Genomic DNA, 21446 nt, shown 5'->3' with positions numbered 1-21446 from the left:
GGGGGGAAGCTCCCATCTCTTGGAACAGGGCGGAAGCTCCCATCTCTTGGAACAAGGGGGATGCTCCCATCTCTTGGAACAGGGCGGAAGCTCCCATCTCTTGGAACAGGGGGGGGGAAAGCTCCCATCTCTTGGAACAGGGGGGGGGGGAAGCTCCCATCTCTTGGAACAGGGCGGAAGCTCCCATCTCTTGGAACAGGGGGGGGAAGCTCCCATCTCTTGGAACAGGGGCGGAAGCTCCCATCGCTTGGAACAGGGGGGGAAGCTCCTATCTCTTGGAACAGGGGGGAAGCTCCCATCTCTTGGAACAAGGGGGATGCTCCCATCTCTTGGAACAGGGCGGAAGCTCCCATCTCTTGGAACAGGGGGGGAAGCTCCCATCTCTTGGAACAGGGCGGAAGCTCCCATCTCTTGGAACAGGGCGGAAGCTCCCATCTCTTGGAACAGGGCAGAAGCTCAGATCTCTTGGAACAGGGGGGGAAGCTCCCATCTCTTGGAACAGGGCGGAAGCTCCCATCTCTTGGAACAGGGGCGGAAGCTCCCATCGCTTGGAACAGGGGGGGAAGCTCCTATCTCTTGGAACAGGGGGAAGCTCCTATCTCTTGGAACAGGGGGGGAAGCTCCCATCTCTTGGAACAGGGCGGAAGCTCCCATCTCTTGGAACAGGGCGGAAGCTCCCATCTCTTGGAACAGGGGGGGAAGCTCCTATCTCTTGGAACAGGGGGGAAGCTCCCATCTCTTGGAACAGGGGGGGGAAGCTCCTATCTCTTGGAACAGGGGGGAAGCTCCCATCTCTTGGAACAAGGGGGATGCTCCCATCTCTTGGAACAGGGCGGAAGCTCCCATCTCTTGGAACAGGGGGGGAAGCTCCCATCTCTTGGAACAGGGCGGAAGCTCCCATCTCTTGGAACAGGGGGGGGGAAGCTCCCATCTCTTGGAACAGGGCGGAAGCTCCCATCTCTTGGAACAAGGGGGATGCTCCCATCTCTTGGAACATGGGGGAAGCTCCCATCTCTTGGAACAGGGCGGAAGCTCCCATCTCTTGGAACAGGGAGGAAGCTCCCATCTCTTGGAACAGAGGGGGGGAAGCTCCCATCTCTTGGAACAGGGGGGGGGGGGGGGAAGCTCCCATCTCTTGGAACAGGGCGGAAGCTCCCATCTCTTGGAACAGGGGGGGGAAGCTCCCATCTCTTGGAACAGGGCGGAAGCTCCCATCTCTTGGAACAAGGGGGATGCTCCCATCTCTTGGAACAGGGGGGAAGCTCCCATCTCTTGGAACAGGGCGGAAGCTCCCATCTCTTGGAACAGGGAGGAAGCTCCAATCTCTTGGAACAGGGGGGGGGGGGGAAGCTCTCATCTCTTGGAACAGGGGGGGGGAAAGCTCCCATCTCTTGAAACAGGGGGGAAGCTCCCATCTCTTGGAACAGGGCGGAAGCTCCCATCTCTTGGAACAGGGGGGAAGCTCCCATCTCTTGGAACAGGGGGGAAGCTCCCATCTCTTGGAACAGGGGGGTGCAAGCTCCCATCTCTTGGAACAGGGGGGATGCTCCCATCTCTTGGAACAGGGGGGAAGCTCCCATCTCTTGGAACAGGGGGGCGGGGAATCTCCCATCTCTTGGAACAGGGCGGAAGCTCCCATCTCTTGGAACAGGGGGGTGCAAGCTCCCATCTCTTGGAACAGGGGGGATGCTCCCATCTCTTGGATCAGGGGGGGAAGCTCCCATCTCTTGGAACAGGGCGGAAGCTCCCATCTCTTGGAACAGGGGGGTGCAAGCTCCCATCTCTTGGAACAGGGGGGTGCAAGCTCCCATCTCTTGGAACAGGGGGGGGGGACGCTCCCATCTCTTGGAACAGGGCGGAAGCTCCCATCTCTTGGAACAGGGGGGGGGAAGCTCCCATCTCTTGGAACAGGGCGGAAGCTCCCATCTCTTGGAACAGGGGGGGGGGAAGCTCCCATCTCTTGGAACAGGGCGGAAGCTCCCATCTCTTGGAACAAGGGGGATGCTCCCATCTCTTGGAACAGGGCGGAAGCTCCCATCTCTTGGAACAGGGGGGGGGAAAGCTCCCATCTCTTGGAACAGGGGGGGGGGAAGCTCCCATCTCTTGGAACAGGGCGGAAGCTCCCATCTCTTGGAACAGGGGGGGGAAGCTCCCATCTCTTGGAACAGGGTGGAAGCTCCCATCTCTTGGAACAAGGGGGATGCTCCCATCTCTTGGAACAGGGCGGAAGCTCCCATCTCTTGGAACAGGGAGGAAGCTCCCATCTCTTGGAACAGGGGGGGGGGAAGCTCCCATCTCTTGGAACAGGGGAGGGGGGGAAGCTCCCATCTCTTGGAACAAGGCGGAAGCTCCCATCTCTTGGAACAGGGGGGGGAAGCTCCCATCTCTTGGAACAGGGCGGAAGCTCCCATCTCTTGGAACAAGGGGGATGCTCCCATCTCTTGGAACAGGGGGGAAGCTCCCATCTCTTGGAACAGGGCGGAAGCTCCCATCTCTTGGAACAGGGAGGAAGCTCCCATCTCTTGGAACAGGGGGGGGGGGGAAGCTCCCATCTCTTGGAACAGGGGTTGGGGGGGAAGCTCCCATCTCTTGAAACAGGGCGGAAGCTCCCATCTCTTGGAACAGGGCGGAAGCTCCCATCTCTTGGAACAGGGAGGAAGCTCCCATCTCTTGGAACAGGGGGGATGCTCCCATCTCTTGGAACTGGGGGGAAGCTCCCATCTCTTGGATCAGGGGGGGAAGCTCCCATCTCTTGGAACAGGGGGGATGCTCCCATCTCTTGGAACAGGGGGGGGGGGAAGCTCCCATCTCTTGGAACAGGGGGGTGCAAGCTCCCATCTCTTGGAACAGGGGGGGGGAAGCTCCCATCTCTTGGAACAGGGCGGAAGCTCCCATCTCTTAGAACAGGGAGGGATGCTCCCATCTCTTGGAACAGGGGGGATGCTCCCATCTCTTGGAACAGGGGGGAGGGGCGGTCGTGCTGTCACTCCGATTCTTGTAAAGTGGGTAGTTGAACTCCATGCAAAGAAGAAACATATGCAATCAATAAATGTCTCAAAGTGCAACCAACACCTCTCTTAAGTGTCTACTCTTAAACCTACTAAAAGGCTAACTAATAATCACTAAGTTAAAAGGCTAACAAAGTTAAAAAAAGGAAGTGAGTTCTAATGCTAGCTATAGTACCAACCTTTCGTGGACAGATAGTAGAACTGTAAATAAGACATGATAATGTTAATGCGTGTTTATCTACTGTCTAGGAAGCTACTGATGGATAGGTAGTCATTTAATCCTCTTGGGTATACAGTGTCCAGGGTGAACATCCACTAGGCTTCTTTTTGTAGCGATGCCTTATCTTTTTCTGCCCCTGAGAAGGTTTTATTAAATTGGTCTATACCCATTAGCTTAAGAGAAGCTACGCTATGTACAGTGTGATATCAGCGCGGTATCATCCTTTTCCCCCATTAATTTTACTTCTGTGTTCGATGATACGTGTCTTGAGTATCCTATTGGTTTTACCTACGTATATTAACCCACATGGGCATTTGATGATGTGTACTACATTTATTGAGGTGTGTGTGATCCTATGTTTTATGTCGTCTTTTTGTCCGCTTCTGGGGTGATGGAATTCGTTTGCCTGTGTTTAAACTGTTGCAGACAGAACATCCAAAACATTTGAAGCAGCCCCCCCTGAAGAAGTGTCCAGACGACGCGAAACGGGTAGAGTGGTGAGGTCACAGCAGTGACGGGAGACACGTAACGACGGAACCCGGAAGCTGCTAGCGGCGCAACTCCACGAGGACGCCTACTAACAAAAGTTGACAGTAGCCATTTTTGCATCTTGGTAGCTCGTTTTTTTCACCCTATTTATCATCATAGGATCTTTGTTTAGTGGTAGGGTTTTTATACCCTATCCCTTATGGGGGCTCGGACCGTTCGATCTTACATGATCTTGTTCTTTTATGTTGAAGTTATATGTTTTTTTATGGGTCAATATATAAACATTTTATATAATTATATCTTTGTATTTTCTTCTTTGGCGCCCCTTTTGGTGTTTGTATATCAGCGAGGTATCATCCTTTTTCCCCATTAATTTTACTTCTGTGTTCGATGAAATGCGTCTAGGTTTTACCTATATATAGTAACCCACATGGGGCATTTGATGATGTATACTATATTTATTGAGGTGCGTGTTATCCTATGTTTTATTTCCTATTTTTGTCCGCTTCTGGGGTAATGGGATTCGTTGCCTGTACTTAAACTGTTGCAGACAGAACATCCAAAACATTTGAAGCAGCCTGGTTTAAGACTGTATTGTATGTCTTTATTTATATAGCGCCATAAATGTACATAGCGCTTCACAGTAGTAATACACGTTGTAATCATATAAATAACAAATAATATAAATAACAGGTCATGGGAATAAGCGCTTCAGACATAAAAGTAACATTAAGGAAGAGGAGTCCCTGCTCTGAGGAGCTACAGTCTAATTGGTAGGTAGGGAGAACGTACAGAAACAGTAGGAGGGAGTTCTGGTAAGTGCGTCTGCAGGGGGCCAAGCTTTATGTATCATGTGTCTAGTATTATCCACAGTGCTATTCATATGCTTCTTTAAGCAAGTGTGTTTTAAGGTGGGTCTTAAAGGTGGATAGAGAGGGTGCTAGTCGGGTACTGAGGGGAAGGGCATTCCAGAGGTGTGGGGCAGTCAGTGAAAAAGGTTTAAGGCGGGAGAGAGCTTTAGATACAGAAGGGGGTAGAAAGAAGACATCCTTGAGAAGAACGCAAGAGTCGGGATGGTGCATAGCGAGAAATTAGGGCTGAGATGTAAGGAGGGGCAGAGGAGTGTAAAGCTTTAAAAGTGAGGAGAAGAATGGAATGTGAGATGCGGGATTTGATCGGAAGCCAGGAGAGGGATTTCAGCAGGGGAGGCGCTGAGACAGATCTAGGAAAGAGTAGAGTGATTCTCTACTCTTAGAGTAGAGAGACTGCTCATGAAGTGTGTGGGTGTATAATGTTTTTTATTGTCTGCAGTGATTAGTAAATCTTTTATACTCTGCCCTCGTGTGTACGCAATCCTGGGCTGATTCCCACAGATAGTATTTAGGAAAGACACATTTTACTCCCAGCTCTGGCAAAACATATGTTCCTATCAGTTTTTTTTAACACTATGCCTGGCCAACAGGCCAAAAACCATTCCTTTGTACTTTTAAAATCCAAATTAAACTCTTAATTAAGTTCCCTTTGAAAACCAGCATAGACCCACGGCAAGTCATAAACCCTCTGCATTGTTTAAATGTCTCGCATCACGTGACCGGGACATTTAAACGCACAGGAGATACCGGCATTCCATACCGGGGAGCCTGTAACTCAACAAGCAGGGGGTCCCCGAGGCTGAAATGAGTGCGGCTCTGCTCCGGGGACCCCCTTCTTCAATACTCTGTAATTAAAATTAACATTAAAACTGCGCGATCGCCTGTAAGAGCTACGTAGGGAGATGTAACTCCCTTAGTGCATTTCTTCCAGACTGCAGTTTAATTGAACACAAGTATTGCGATAAGTATTTTTGTGGGGGGGGGGGGGAACACACAAAATAGTGCGATGTTGCATTTTTTTTACCGCATTATATAAAACGAGTGATTTTTTTCTTGGTGAATACCGATTTTGACCCACGTTTCTTATAGTGCAGTAAGAACATGCAAAGCCGCTCGGCAATGCGCTGAACATATCGAAGTTAAGTGAATATGTCCCGTTGAGTGTTGGAGTGTTATATGGAGCAATAGGAGGAGCAAGTGGATGCGTTATGGGGAGTGATTGTATGAAGCCTGGCATTATAGGGAACCGTTATATTGAGCATATAGGATTTAAAGGGAGCAGTTACTTGATGCAATAGGAATTATAGGAAGGGGCTCTATGGAACGATGGGAGTTACACGGAGTGGTTGATACATACAAACCTTGCTTATAACACATCCTATTGGTCCAATAAACCGTTCCTTCTTATATTGGACCAATAGGATGTGTTATAGGCAGGGGTTATATGTATCAAGATGAGGTGTTATAAGGGAAGGTTTATATAGTGGTTATGTGGAGCAGAAGGAGGAGCCATTCAATAACAAGTTATATAGGAAAAAAGGGGGGGTTATCGGGAGCCTATTTTTCCATCGAATCGAAATAATGATTTCTGATTGTTTTTTTCAGGTTGCACAAAATCGGAAACTATGGCGACGAATCCAGCTCCGAAAGCGGACGGCGACAGCATCGAGCTGGCTGCTCTGGGACGTCCTTTCAGTATCGGGATGCTGTACGACTGTCGCAATGATAAACTCATCCCAGGTATCTATGCCGTCGTCGCGATAGAATAGTGTACCGTCTTTAGGAACGGGGAGAGAAAGGTGGGAGGGGCTGTTTTTGAGATAGAGAGGAGGGGGGAACAGGGTGTTAGAAAAAGGAGGGCTGTTTTGAAAGAGAAAGAAGAGACAGAGGAGGAATTTGATAAACAAGGGAATACCCAATTTAAAAGACATCTCGGAAGTCCAAAAATGTCAGTCTAGTGTTACTGTTCTCTCTCTGCAGGGGTCACCTTGTGGGACACAGAGTCTCTGAAGAAGGATCTGCGCATTCAGTCCCAGGAAAACACATCATTCGAGGTCATCGCATCGGACTCCATATCGGACAAGGCCAATGCCCTCAATGTCACGGCGTCCCTCAAGGCCAGCTTTCTTGGTGGCCTCGTCACAGTGGGAGGATCGGCTGCCTTCCTCAATGACACCAAGAAGTCCAAGAACCAGGCCCGCGTGTCTCTTCAGTACTCCAGGACAACCAGGTTCGAGCAGCTCAGCATGAATCAGCTGGGGAGTCGGAATATCACTTACAAGGAGGTGTTTGACCAGAGGACGGCCACGCACGTGGTGGTCGGCATCTTGTATGGAGCTCAGGCCTTCTTCATCTTTGACCGAGAGATCTCCTCCAGCGAGAATATCCAAGATGTCCAGGGTAGCCTCAATCTTTCCATCAAAAGCATCCCATCGATCACCATTGAGGGAGAAGGTTCCCTTAAGATGAGCGAGAAAGAAAAAGAGAACGCGAACAAGTTCAGTTGTAAGTTTCACGGGGACTTCGCTCTGGAGAGCAACCCCTCAAACTACGAGGAAGCCATCAAGATCTATCGCTCGCTTCCCAAGATGCTCGGGGAGAAGGGGGAGCATGCTGTGCCCGTCAAAGTCTGGCTGTACCCCCTGGTGAGACTTGATACGACAGCAGCTAAGATGGTGCGAGATATCAGTGTGAATCTTCTTTTTGAAGCAGAGTGTATGATGGAACAGATACGAGAGGTCACTATGCAGTGCAATGACATGATGAAGCATTATGTAGCCATCACCTTCCCAGATATCAAGACGAAGATCCAGAAGGTCAAGGATTTCAGTCACCAATCAAGGTTAAACTTCCAGAAGCAACTGGCAAAGATCCTTCCGGCCATCCGTGGAGGAGGAGAAGAGGAGAGCATTCTGGGTGACATCTTAATTAGCAGAGGACTGTCACCCTTCAACACCCAACATTTTAATGAATTCCTAAGCAGGAAGCTTCAGGAGATGAACTTTGTGAATTCCTATCTGATAGCGCTAAAGGAGGTGAAAGTCATCTCCACTGAGAGTGAGTTGAACCTTCTTGTTCTCGACCCAACCATCGACTGCGTCCTGTCCTTGAATTTCAGCTCATTAGATGATGAGGAGGAGTATCTGAAAGATCTGAGGATATGGCTCCAGAAGGAGATATCTAGTGAAAAAGCCTATGTAGACAAGAAGGTTATGCCATGGTTCAAAGAGAAGAAAGTGTCGAACAAGGCCAGGCTGTATTTAAAGGCTTTTCAAACATTCTATAAGGTGAACGCGTCCAGCGAGTGTACAAAGTTCATTGTGTCCTCAACTCCAGACCCCAACAACGCTGGAGTTTCAGTATATCTGTATGACAAGGGGGACCTGGTGAGTACTGCATTTAATCCTGCAGCCAAACCCAGTCCCCCTGTGATTCTAAGGAGATCCTATGACAGCATCGAGCTGAAACTCATTCCGGCTGATTTCGGGGTTGCGGAGATCGATAGCTACAAGGTGGAGTATAAGTGTGAAGATGAAAAGTGGAGGGAGGTCAATACCCAGAGCAATCTTCAGAGATATGCGGTGAAAGACCTCTTGCCTAATTCAAGGTACCAGTTTCGATATGCTGCAGTTTGTATCCCAGGGCTAAGCGAGGTCAGTGATGGCAGTGATATAGCAAAGACTCAACCCAGCAGCCCCCCTGGGATTCCACATGCTGCCCTTCTAGGAGATTCTGAAATTACACTCATGTGGAAGGAACCTGCCGCCATTGGCAAAGGAGTCCAGATAAGAGAATATAAAGTGGAATACCAGCCAGAAACCAAACAGGGAACCGGGAAAGATTCCTGGACTGAACAGATATGTTTAAGAAAAAGAGAGACCTGTGACATTGATGGTCTTCTTCCTGATACTTCCTACAGGTTCAGAGTGTCAGCCATATATGAAGGGAATCTCGGGGTTAGCGATCCAAGTGACGAGGCCATCATCTTGATACCGAAAGACAGACAAGAACAGAGGGCTTGCCTCCTGTTTCTCAAGGAGAGCACCTTGTTGACGACTGGAAAACCCTCAATTTACCAGCTTGGAACCACCCTTCTTCAAAATGGTCCAGAAGGGTGCAGGAGGTTCACCCTGGGGAAGGAGAAACTTCAAAGGAACAAGAAGGTGATCCTGTTATTGGGTGTGACTGGAACAGGTAAAACATCTCTCATCAACATGATGGTCAACTATGCCCTGGGAGTGCAGTGGAAGGACAACTTCCGATTCAAGCTGGTACAAGAAGCTACCAACCAAACGCAGAGCACAACAGGCGAGGTTACGATCTATGAAATAAACGCTGGCAGCGGCTTTCAGATCCCATTTTCCCTAACCATAATAGACACTCCAGGATTCGAAGACAATCTAGGAGTGGGAGAGGATGAGATAACCCTGAAGATCCAAAAGGTGTTTTCCACTTCAGGTGGAATTGACAGCTTAGATGCCATTTGCTTTGTAATCCAGGCTGCTCCTGCTGTTTTTACACCCAAACAGAAGCTTGTGCTTCAATCAATGTTTTCCATATTTGGGAAGGACATTAAGGACAACATCCAGCTCCTAATCACCTTCTCTGATGGACAGACGCCTCCCGTTTTGAAAGCCATAGAAGAATCCAATGTCCTGTTTCCCAAGGATGAAGCAGGTTTGATCCACTTCAAATTCAATAATTCTGTGTTGTTTGATGAGAACACTACGGTTGGAGAGAAGGACTTGAACTTCAATGAGCTCTACTGGAAAATGGTCACCAGAAGCGTGAAGGACTTTTTCGCCAAGCTGAACATCCTGGAAACAAGAAGCTTGACCTTGACCAAGGAAGTGCTGCGGGAGCGCGAGGAGCTCGGGGCGTCACTGAAAGGGATGGGATTGCAGATTAAAACCGAGCTGGTAAAGCTGGATGAGCTGAGAAAGACACAGGAAGCTCTGAGGCATCACATGAACGAGAAGGAAGGCAACAAAAACTTTGAGTATACTGTGAACGTGATCGTTCCCACTAAGGAAGTCCTCTACGGCTCACAAGCAATGAATTGTGACAACTGCTGCACCACCTGCTGCTGGTTTGATGATGATCCTGCAAATATCGCCAACTATATGGCATCTTACAGGGCACACGGGAGCTACTGCCAAGTGTGTCCACGTAAATGTGTGGGGACAGACCACAGCACAGAAGAATTCAAGTGGACGCACATTGTGAAGGCAGAGAAAAGAACTTATGAAGATCTGAAGAAGAAGTACGAAGAGGCATCAAGGCAGGTGACTTCACTGGAAATGTTGACTGTGACACTTCAGCAGGAGTTTTCCAGGGCCAAAGGAGAGGTACTACGGCTCATCAGCGGAGCATCTCAACGGCTCCGTCGCCTTCAAGAGATCTCTCTTAGAGCCAACCTAACCTCCACTACAGATTACATTGAGCAGCTGATCAAAGAAGAGGCGGAGGGAGGGAAGCCGGGGTCTCCAGAGAGAGTGAGGTCCTTGAAAGAACTTAAAGTGGAGGTGGAAACGCTAGAAAGAAACAGGAAGTAGAGATGGTCGTGGTTGTCCTTGTACAAGAGCTTTCCTGACCTCCCAAGACCTGAGAACCAGAGTTAACTAAACGGAGGTGGAAACTGCACAGTTGTCCTTATGTAAGCAAGTTACTTCCTTCAGTGTGATGCCGGAAAACCTTCTGTTCAACATGTAGTCTTCTTTAGAAGTTACAAATAATAAACATGAAGAAATATAAAGTGATGCCGAGTCTGACTGCACAGTTCCCAATTGCTACATTTCTCCTTTCACCGCAAGTTTCTTATAAACTTCCTTTTCACCTGTCTCCTTACTTCTTTATTCCAATTACTGGCTCTTCAATACAATCAGTGGTGCTCTGCTTTTTGTGACCTTTTCCATTGGAAGTCTTCTTCAGTCTGACCTTCTCTGCAGGGTCAAGGGTGTGTCACCTGCCCCATCCCCATTATACATACATCCAAAATATATTTTGGGGGTTCTTTTTAGAAGACCTTCAACTGGTCGATCCAAAGGCTTTTGGGACATCTCCAGCCACTGGTTGACTTGCTGGGAGTGTCCTCTGTAGAGCTGAGACTTGGTCCCAGATACCTAGAGAAGCTGGTGAAAAAGGCAGGGTGACCTCCAGACTCCTGATATCTATCAACTTCAGGTTTTAAGACTTAGGGTGGTTATCATAAACGTTTCAGCTGGTTGAAGATACCCCCTCTCACCCAGACTGCGTAGCCTTCAATAGCCTCTCTAAATCCCCAAAAAAACAAACCTCAGAGTGGGATCAGGAGCTTAGTGTCCAACTAACTATGGATACGCTTTTTCTCTTCATTTTTTAAAAACTTGTCTTATTTAAATGTGGAGTAACAAACACCAAGAGAGAAATGCAAGGCGCAATGTTCCAAAAAGTCTTCATATCCTCTAGATAATTGTAGTTATCTCACTGCAGCTCCCATTCTGCCGTAATCCGCGGGGTCACTTAGAAACATATAAAACCAAAAAAGAAAACAAAAAACACAAAATAAGTACCAATAAGTCACATTTATAAAGAGCACAAATAATGTTCATAACATTTAAAATTGATTTTAAAAAAACACATAAATCTAAACATCCGTCCTACAGCAACACCACTGAGGACCACAGGTCGTGTAAAACCAGGACCAACCAAGCTTAAATCGTCCCAGATAGAGTTAGGTATCATTGCAGGTGGCAATTGCAGTGAACTTAGCTTTGAGTTTGTGTCCTCGTGGAAGTGTGGAAAACGGCTGGAGCGGATGGAAAGCAGCACTCTGACCTCCGACGTCACGGTATCACGCTGCGTGCTGACGTCACCTCTACGCGTTTCGTGCACCAATAGTGCTTCATCAGGGGTATGGTCTTAGGAGTATAACAAAAAACAGACAAAAATGCCCAAAGCTGCTTCCAATGTGACAGAAATACACAGTGAAATACATATATATATTCTCTTGAAAAAAGGGTCATTTAGTTTAACCCTTTGGCCAAAGCGTCTTAAGCCTGCTGCCACTTTCAAGGCATGGCCGTAGCAGGTCCTAACACTAACCTGGGTTAAAATTCTTATTTACCTGTATAATTACAGGAAGAATGATCACATTGGATCTGTCGTAACCTGGCAAAATGAAACTGACCTGCCAACTTGGGAAGTGGTGTGTTCATTGATGGTCTTAGGTGTCCTGAGGCGGGGGTTTAAATACCAGAATTCTAATACCTTCCTGCCTCTGCTCCCCCTGCAAGTCCCTTGTTTCTCCCTCCTCTTACCCAACGTGCCACCAGGAGGGACATGCCCTGAGATCGCTTCTCTAAGTGAGTAGACTTATGGTGGTTAGTATAAACGATTCAGCTGGCTGAAGATACCCCTCTCACACAGACTGCATAGCCTTCAATAGCCACTTTAAATCCTAAAATAAACCTCAGAGTGGGATCAGGAGCCGAGTGTCCACCTAACTATGGATACGCTTCTTTCCTTCATTTTTTGAACTTGTCTTATTTAAATGTGGAGTAACACACACACCTATTAGAGAAGGGGAGAACCCCCTTTTACGTCCCCAATAACGTTATAAATATACCTCCTTTCCCAACAGTAACAGAGAGTGAACACAGATTTTTTTTAATGGGATGTAAGAATCTGTCACTGTATGTGATCCCCCATGACTGCCTCCAGGTGATCCCCCATGACTGCCTCCAGGTGATCCCCCCATGACTGCCTCCAGGTGATCCCCCATGACTGCCTCCAGGTGATCCCCCCATGACTGCCTCCAGGTGATCCCCCATGACTGCCTCCAGGTGATCCCCCATGACTGCCTCCAGGTGATCCCCCCATGACTGCCTCCAGGTGATCCCCCCATGTCTGCCTACCAGGTGATCCCCATGACTGCCTCCATGTGATCCCCCATGACTGGCTCCAGGTGATCCCCCATGACTGCCTCCAGGTGATCCCCCATGACTGCCTCCATGTGATCCCCCATGACTGCCTCCATGTGATCCCCCCATGACTGCCTCCATGTGATCCCCCCATGACTGCCTCCATGTGATCCCCCCATGACTGCCTCCATGTGATCCCCCCATGACTGCCTCCATGTGATCCCCCATGACTGCCTCCATGTGATCCCACATGAATGCCTCCATGTGATCCCCCATGACTGCCTCCAGGTGATCCCCCATGACTGCCTCCATGTGATCCCCCCATGACTGCCTCCAGGTGATCCCCCATGACTGCCTCCAGGTGATCCCCCATGACTGCCTCCGTGTGATCCCCCCATGACTGCCTCCAGGTGATCCCCCATGACTGCCTCCATGTGATCCCCCATGACTGCCTCCATGTGATCCCCCCATGACTGCCTCCAGGTGATCCCCCATGACTGCCTCCATGAGATCCTCCATGAGATCCCCCATGAATGCCTCCATGAGATCCCCCATGACTGCCTCCTGCCCATTGGACACTTTGGGGGGTAAATACATACACGTGGTGTAGGAAGGAGGGGTTGGGGTTTATAGAGCACTGGGACTCCTTCTCTGAGAGGTGCTATCTTTATGGTATGAACGGGTTGCACCTCAATGAAGAGGGATCTTCTGTGCTAGGGGGGAGAATGTTAAAAAGGTCGGAGGAGATTAGAACTAGGATGGAGGGGGGAGGGGAATGATACAGATAACGAACTAAATAGAATAGATAGTGATGGGGAAAATAGCAAGGGGCCATGCAGGTAGAACGGGTCCAAACGGGAGTTTGGCAAGCAGGGTGTGCCCTCAGGAGGGATTTTATGTGCTTGTTATGTATTAAAGATTACTTTTTAGACATACTATGCTATCAGTCCCTTATCTCCTCCTACCCAACTCTACCCTACCTACTGCTATCAGCTACACTGCTGCAACCAGAACCCACCAGGAAGCTGCATAGCCACCGTGGCTAACTGTCTGCGACGCAGTCCCTCGTCCCCTGTGCACCCTTATCCTCGGAGGAACCTGGCTTTTCCTTTTTGGAGGTTGAGTGGTTACGACATTTTTAACTTTTTTTTTTTTACAATATACTATTAGTATCTATATTTGATTTTTAATATCGGTCTTTTATGTTTTTTTTTACGTTTTTATATTATTTTGTGTATGTGGCACTGTGACATCTGTATGTAACTAACTTTGGATATATTCCAGTCCCACTGCAGTGTGCTACTATAATAGATTGAGTGTATTCGTTGTTTTATTTACTTTCCACCACTGGGTGGTGCTGTTGTAGTGTTTGGATAAGCGCCAATCAGTCTGTACCTACATTGAAATTCTTGAAGTCAAAAGGGACGGAGACATCGTATCAGAATTATAAGGAATGTAACACAAATTGCAAAAGGGCAATCAGATTAGCAAAAATTGATAATTTAAAAAGGATTGCAATAGAAAGTAAGACCAACCCTAAAAAGTTATTTAAGTACCTTAATAACAACAAAAATGAGAAAAGAAAATATAGGACCCTTTCAGTGTGAGATGGGTAGGCAGATTATTGGAGATAAGGAAAAAGCTGAGGTATTAAACAAATTCTTTGCCTCTGTGTTTACCAGGGAAGAATTAAAGCTGCAGTTCAAGCAATATCCTGCATGTGAGTTGTTTTTTTAAATAAATCAGTTCTGTAGCTACTCATAGCTCCCTTCTATCTGTGTCACCCTGCAGGGGAGGGACAGACTCATAGCTCCCTTCTGTCTGTGTCACCCTGCGGGGGAGGGACAGACTCATAGCTCCCTTCTGTCTGTGTCACTGTGTCACCCTGCGGGGGGAGGGACAGTCTCATAGCTCCCTTCTGTCTGTGTCACTGTGTCACCCTGCAGGGGAGGGACAGACTCATAGCTCCCTTCTGTCTGTGTCACTGTGCCACCCTGCGGGGGGAGGGACAGACTCATAGCTCCCTTCTGTCTGTGTCACTGTGTCACCCTGCGGGGGGAGGGACAGACACATAGCTCCCTTCTGTCTGTGTCACTGTGCCACCCTGCGGGGAGAGGGACAGACTCATAACTCCCTTCTATCTGTGTCACTGTTACGCTGTGCTCACCACGGACAAGGAGGGTCCCCGAAACTGAGGTGAGATGGGTAACAACTGCACCCACAGCTACGGGGACACGCCTGGAAAGTGGAAAATAGGCGTCTGGAACCGTCTGGGAGTATAAGATAAAGTAAGATACTCGCCAGACGAGAAGGGAGGTTCCAGAAGATAGGTGGTACCGAGAGCCTGGGGTCCAGAGCCGGGAGGTAGGTCGTAATCTGCAAGCTGAGGTAAAGGGGTTCGGGGAGTCCAGGAGGTCAGGATACAAGCCAAGGGTCGAAGTCCAGAGCGGGTCCACAGCCAGGCTGGTTCGGTACACAAGGGATCACTAGGGAGACAAAGAGACAGGAACTGAGGCAGGCACGACCGTGGGTAACACAGGTCACACAAAGCTATGCTCAGCCAAAGAATGAATGGCTGAGCAAGGTATAAATAGGAGGAAGGACCAATAGGGAGAGGCGGAGTAACGAGGGAGCGGCCCCAGGGAAGATAAGGATAGGTGGGGAAAAAATTACCAGAGCTGCGCTGGATGTGAAGCTAGTGAGCGGTGCACGCGCATCAGGCGCGTGTGCCGCGCGGGAGAGATGCGCGTGGCCTGAGCTGGGGGCGGGAACTCCTCCTGAGAGAGGACGTAAAGGTCCTCGGCCGTGCACGCGCATGCGCGCGTTCAGTAGCCGCCGCGGGGAGCGGAGGGGAAGGAAGATCCCGCCCGCGGCGGCGAAGGGGGTGAGCCGGAGCAGAGGTAAGTAAGGTCGCGGGAGGAACCCCCTTAGGGAGAGGTGTTCCCCCGGACCTTACAGTACCCCTCCCTTGAGGAGCAGCCTCAGGACGACTCTAATATGGCTTTTGGGGAAATTTAGAGTGAGAGTCTCAGCCGTCTGGGGGCATGTATTTGATGGTAGGGTACCCAAGATCTTTCATCTGGACCAAAGCCCTTCCAGTGAACCAGGTATTGCACTGAACCCCTCGTCCTCCTGGAATCCAGAATAGACTGAATCTCAAACTCCTCCTGCCCCTGAACTATGACTAGCTTAGGGTCAATCGGTGTCCTATGGAATCGCGGACTCTGGGACACAGGTTTCAGCAGTGAAACGTGGAACACGGAGGGTATCCTCATGGATGGAGGAAGTTCCAGACGATATGCCACAGGATTGATCCGTTCTATTACTGAGAATGGACCCAAGAACCTGGGGGCCAGCTTGTGGCTTGGAGTCTTCAGTCTCATGTTCTTGGAGGAATGCCAGACCTTATCCCCTGGTTTGAAGACTGGTGCCTGACGGCGGTGACGATCTGCCTGTGCCTTCTGTCTGTGGGTTGCCTTTCTCAAAGCCTCTTGGATCCTTTTTCAGGATTCCTGAAGATCCTTGATTCGGTCATCGGCCGCTGGAACCCCAGAAGGAACTGAGGTGATGGGCAGCTGACCCGGGTGAAAACCATAATTAATGAAAAAAGGGGATTTCAATGTGGAGCTGTTCTTTAAAGAGTTATGTGAGAACTCTGCCCACGGAAGTAAATCTACCCAATTGTCCTGGCTGTCTGCGATGAAGCATCGGAGGTATTGCTCCAGAGTCTGGTTCGTTCTCTCGGTTTGCCCATTAGTTTGGGGATGATACCCGGAAGAAAAATGAAGGGTGATATCCAACCTTTGAGACAAATTGTGTATCTCGATCGGATACGATGGAAAGAGGAACTCTGTGAATGCGGAATATTTCCTTAACACAAATGTCTGCCAGGGTGGGGGAATTGGGTAGGCCTTTGAGAGGAACGAAATGGGCCTGCTTGGAAAAACGATCCACGACAACCAAAATGGTGTTCATGCCTTTAGAGGTTGGAAGTTCCACCACAAAGTCCATGGACAGATGACTCCATGGGCGTTCTGGTATAGGGAGGGGTTGTAGAAGGCTGTACGGCTTTTTACGAGCGGTCTTAACCTGGGCGCAGATTGGACAGGTTTTTACGTACTCCGAAATGTCCTGCAACATGATTGGCCACCAAAAGGTACGACCAATGAGGTCAGAAGTCTTGCTAATGCCTGGATGACCGGCTGACCTAGAAGAATGACCCCACTCAAGAATCTTCTTAAGGAAGCGTGGAGCTGCATACAGACGGCCGACCGGCACCTTAGGGCCCCTCTGGAGATTAGATTGTGCTGTGATGACCTGATCCAGGATATCAAAAGAGTTGGCCGAAATAATGTATTTGGAGGGTAAGATTGTTTCGGAGATAACTTTGGAATTGTCCTCAAACAGGAATTGACGTGAAAGTGCGTCTGCCTTTTGATTCTTTGAACCAGGAATGTAAGATATGAGATAATTAAATCTCGAAAAAAAAGAGACCATAGAGCCTGACGTGCCCCAAGGCGACGTGCACTCTCAATGTAAGGTAAGTTTTTATGATCAGTAAAGATCGAAATGGGGGTCTCCGTTCCCTCCAGAAGATGTCTCCATTCCTGAAGCGCGAGTTTAATAGCCAGGAGCGCTCTGTTTCCGACGTCATAGTTCCGTTCTGCCGTTCTGTCCAGTCCTCGTCCTCTAGTGTCTCCTGCAAATCTGACTCCCATTGACTCCTGAATCGGGGTCTGTTTGTGTCGTCCTTGTCAGCACCGACCACATCTCTGTACAGAGTAGAGATCAGTCCCCGCGTGTCAGTGCCCCTCACGCAGAGCCTTTCAAAATTCGTTAACGGTGATCTCACCAAGTGTTTGTTGTAAAATGCCCGGACCTGGAGGTACCTAATAAATTCTGTGTTAGGGATGTCCGTTTCCGACTTTAATTGGTCAAATGATTTGATGGTATTTCTACCCTCCAGGTCCTTCAGTCTTTTAAACCCTAATTGTCGCCAAAGCGTAAAATTCTTACCCTCTAGCCCAGGAGCCAAATCTGGGTTACCGTACAAAGGGGCCATTAAAGTGTGTTTTGAGGCCTCCCAGACCGATACTGAATTGAGCACAGAGGTCAGAGGCTCTTTTATGTCCTTTACTCTTTTTTTCGGGTACTAAATTAGATCCCTGAGCTCCAGCGGGGCACACAACTCTCTCTCCAGTGCCACCCACCTTCGCAGCTCTGGGTCTCTATGCCATTGTGTAATTTGGCACAATTGCGCCGTGCATGACAACAAGCATGGCACTGCCAGTTCTCCAGCTTCTCTAGGTTTTTGCATAATTGTTGCATTTATCCGTGGTTGTTTACCCCTCCAGATAAACTTTGTTATTGAAGTTTGTAACTTTTGATCTCAGATCTCACCACGGGTATCGGAAGAGTCTGGAACAGGTATAGTATCCGGGGAAGGATGTTCATCTTTACACTGTAAATTCTGCCTATCTATGAAATACCATATTCTGACCAGTCTTTCAGTTCCTTCTTTAGAGTGAATATAAAGAAAGAAAGAATCCCTTTGATGTGGCACTAGAGAGGTTCACCCTAATTAAAACTTGATTTTATTATACCTGATTAAAATAAATTGTTTGGAATAACCAGATACAAAAACAAACATACAATGATATTAAAAGACGGAGAGGTGTGATAGGGTGTTTAGTGGAGGGCCCCCGATGAAGCCAGTTACGGTGAAACGTACGTAGGGTACGTCTGACGTCACCGTCACGTGACGTCGGCTCATCGGTGAGGTGTGGGTTATATACTGTCTGAGTGCTTCGTAGACTGCGTTCGTGGGCAGCAAGAGCACTCAGACCCTAGGGTTGATTTATTATATATCTGCAGGGAATGTGGCTGGTCTCACACTAGACCTGTCACAATAGAGCTTACAACAGTGTATCTGGTTACACCATGTGCAGTGAGTAGTGGCTGCTTCAACTCAGCCAGCAATATACTCAGCCTCACATCCAACAGCTAAGCATATTCATCTGCCTTTACCTCCTTCCATTGCTTTGGTTTAGGGGTCTGATATATACCTATACCTATTCAGTATAGCGATCACCCTTACTATAGGGTTTATTAAGTATTAATTAGAGAGGTATTTATATATAATCATACCTCCACTAAACACCCTATCACACCTCTCCGTCTTTTAATATCATTGTATGTTTGTTTTTTGTATGTGGTTATTCCAAACAATTTATTTTAATCAGGTATAATAAAATCAAGTTTTAATTAGGGTGAACCTCTCTAGTGCCACATCAAAGGGATTCTTTCTTTCTTTATATTCACTCTGTGTACACTCCCTGTGAGCACCACCCCCCCTAGCAATTGTTTGGATTAGATGCCCTCCTCAGCTTGAGCAGAGTTCACAATCTGCAGCTTCCAACTGCATGCAGATTTCTTTTCTGTTAATCCTTCTTTAGAGTCCTCAATAGACTGGGATAATTTGCTTGATATACTGTAGGGAGGCTACCTTTTTGTGATATGCACCCCTAGGTATTTTATGGATTTGGACTGCCATTTAAACTCAAAGTTGAGTTCTATCAGTTTCTCCATCTCTCGTGGGATGTTCAAACTAAGCGCCTCTGATTTCACCTGATTTATCTTGAAACCAGAGATCAGATTAAACCTCCCCAAGAGCACAAAGAGATTAGGGAGCAAAGTGAGCGGTTTTGTAATTGTCAGAATAATATTGTCCGCATACAAAGCTACTTTGTGTTCTTGTGAGTGAATTTGTACACCCGTTATATCTGGGTTGCTACGTATTTGTGCTGCTAGTGGTTCGATGCATAAGGCGAAAAGCAAGGGCGATAGCGGGCATCCTTGTCTTGTACCACTTTTGATTCGAAACAGTTCTGAGGGGAAACCCTGGTGAACCACCCTCGCTGCTGGATCTGTGTATAGCGCTTTTATTGCCCTTAGGATTTTATCCCCGAACCCAAATGCCCCAAGCGTAGACTCCAAGTATGGCCAGTCTATCCTGTCAAAGGCTTTCTTCGCATCCAGGCTCAGCATCAGGCTCCGGACCTTGTTGGCATTCACAATGTCAATTATATCTACAATCCTTCTGGTATTGTCGGCCGCTTGTCTATCTCTAATAAAGCCAACCTGGTCCGGATGGATCAGCCTAGGCAGGACAGCGCTTAACCGATTGGCCAGTAATTTAGAATATATCTTAACATCTGAATTTATCAATGATATCGGCCTATAACTTTGGCAATTTGTGGGATCTTTGTCTTTTTTGTGAATCAAGGAGATCGACGCCTGGAGCATCTGCTCTGAGAAGGGCTCTCCCGCCAGGACCCCATTAAATAACCGAAGCATATGTGGGGCTAGTATACCTATACATTTTTTATAGTAAAGATTGGAGAACCCATCTGTGCCCGGGGCTTTAGAGGACTTTAAGTTTTTGACAACTGCTGTTAATTCTTCTCGTGTGAAATCACTCTGTATTGCCTCGCGCTCCAATCGGTTCAGCGGTGGCAGTGCAGCATCTGCTAGAAATTCTTGCAGTATACCACTTGTCTTCACATTATGAACCACCTTCTCCCCGTTATATAACTGTGCATAATATTGTTTGAACTCTTCCACTATAGTTTTGGGGTTAGAGGATATCTCCCCTGATTTTGTCCTAATTGCTTGTATATTATAATTTGGTTGCCTATTGCGAAGTCTGTTAGCTAACATTGTGTCCGGCTTGTTGGCTTTCTCGAAAAATTTCCTTCGTGTCCAACTCAAATCCTTCTCGGCCCGGAATGTGAGGAGGAGGTTAAGCTCAATCCTTCCATCCTTCAGCTCCTTTAATGTGTCCCCTCTACCTGATCGGCTATGTAGTGTAGAGAGCTTATGTAACCTCTTATATAACTGTACCAATTTGGCGGCCCTTTGCTTTTTCCGTCTAGCTGCTATGCTTATCAGAACCCCCCGCATCGTGGCTTTGTGAGCCTCCCACAACATTGTGTGGGACTCCACACTGCCCAGGTTGGTCTGGAAAAACTGCATAATCTCCTCCCTGACCGACTTCGTTAGATCTGGTATCTTAATCAGCGATTCATTAAGTTTCCAGTTTGCTCCCGGGCTAACTGGCCTAATTTGTGCGCACCGCAGCTCTATCGATGCATGATCCGACCATGTAATGTCATGTATTTTGGTGTCGGAAATCTGTGGAACCAGTCTACTTGAAACAAAGAAGTGGTCGATCCTACTGTAACTGTCATGGGGATGGGAATAAAATGTATAACTACGCTCGCCCGGGTCCTGTTCCGTCCATATGTCTATCAGGCACCCTCAGCTTAAGCCTTCCAGCAAAGGCCCATTGCCTGCACGTCTGGCTTTTTGCTGCTGTGGGGATCTATCTATTCGGGGGTCTATCACTTTGTTAAAGTCCCCCGCGAGGATTACATTCCCCTCTGCCCATCGTTGGAGTGTCTGGAAAAACTCAACAAAAAACTGAGGCTCGTTTTCACAAGGCGCGTAGACGCAGGCTAACGTCACTTTACACTGCTGCAGCGCCCTACCAGAATTAGATATCTCCCCTTACTGACTCGTTTCACTCTCTCCACCTGGAAGGGGGATTTGTTATTGAATATCATAGCAACCCCCTTTTCCTTTTCTTTAACGGAGGACAGGAAGAACTGCCTACAGCTTTTGTCTAAGAATCCCGGGCTACTATGCGTGCTAAAGTGTGTCTCCTGGAGGAAAACAACATCCGCGCCTCTCCGTCTAAATTCAGAGAAGGCGATCTTACGCTTCTTTGGGCTATTAAACCCTTTAACATTTTGGGATATGAATGTTACAGCCATACCTTTGTGTTGTGTGGATCGCTGTGTATAAAGTAGAACCAGTTCCTACCCGGGTTATGTGGCACATAGTGGTATTTGCGTCTGCTTTGGCGACTCCTGCTGATCTTCGCTCCTTCTCTGAG

General features: G+C 48.1%; 1 protein-coding gene and 1 long non-coding RNA gene across 6 annotated transcripts in view; one reads left to right on the top strand and one right to left on the bottom strand.

Moving 5' to 3' along the window:
- The window catches only part of LOC142483194 (uncharacterized), an 18161-nt gene extending 7817 nt beyond the window's left edge, over nucleotides 1-10344 (top strand). For 2 of the 5 annotated variants that reach the window (XM_075583260.1, XM_075583257.1), the window contains exons 2-4: nucleotides 3655-3814; nucleotides 6195-6329; nucleotides 6570-10344. In XM_075583260.1, coding sequence (XP_075439375.1) covers nucleotides 6215-6329; nucleotides 6570-10144 — 3690 coding nt within the window. In that variant the 5' untranslated portion in view covers nucleotides 3655-3814; nucleotides 6195-6214 and the 3' untranslated portion in view covers nucleotides 10145-10344. Of the gene's footprint in view, nucleotides 1-3654; nucleotides 3842-6194; nucleotides 6330-6569 lie in introns of all 5 variants that reach the window. The other 3 variants (XM_075583262.1, XM_075583261.1, XM_075583258.1) reach the window with 2 other exon arrangements.
- Nucleotides 9099-21446, bottom strand: LOC142483195 (uncharacterized). Its single transcript, XR_012797270.1, has 2 exons — nucleotides 21374-21446; nucleotides 9099-11488 (listed from the first exon to the last, which is right to left on the bottom strand). It is a non-coding gene; the product is annotated as an uncharacterized LOC142483195 (long non-coding RNA).

Source organism: Ascaphus truei, unplaced genomic scaffold (assembly GCF_040206685.1).
Source record: "Ascaphus truei isolate aAscTru1 unplaced genomic scaffold, aAscTru1.hap1 HAP1_SCAFFOLD_306, whole genome shotgun sequence".
Taxonomy (NCBI): Eukaryota; Metazoa; Chordata; class Amphibia; order Anura; family Ascaphidae; genus Ascaphus; species Ascaphus truei.
This window is presented reverse-complemented; position numbering and strand designations above follow the sequence as displayed.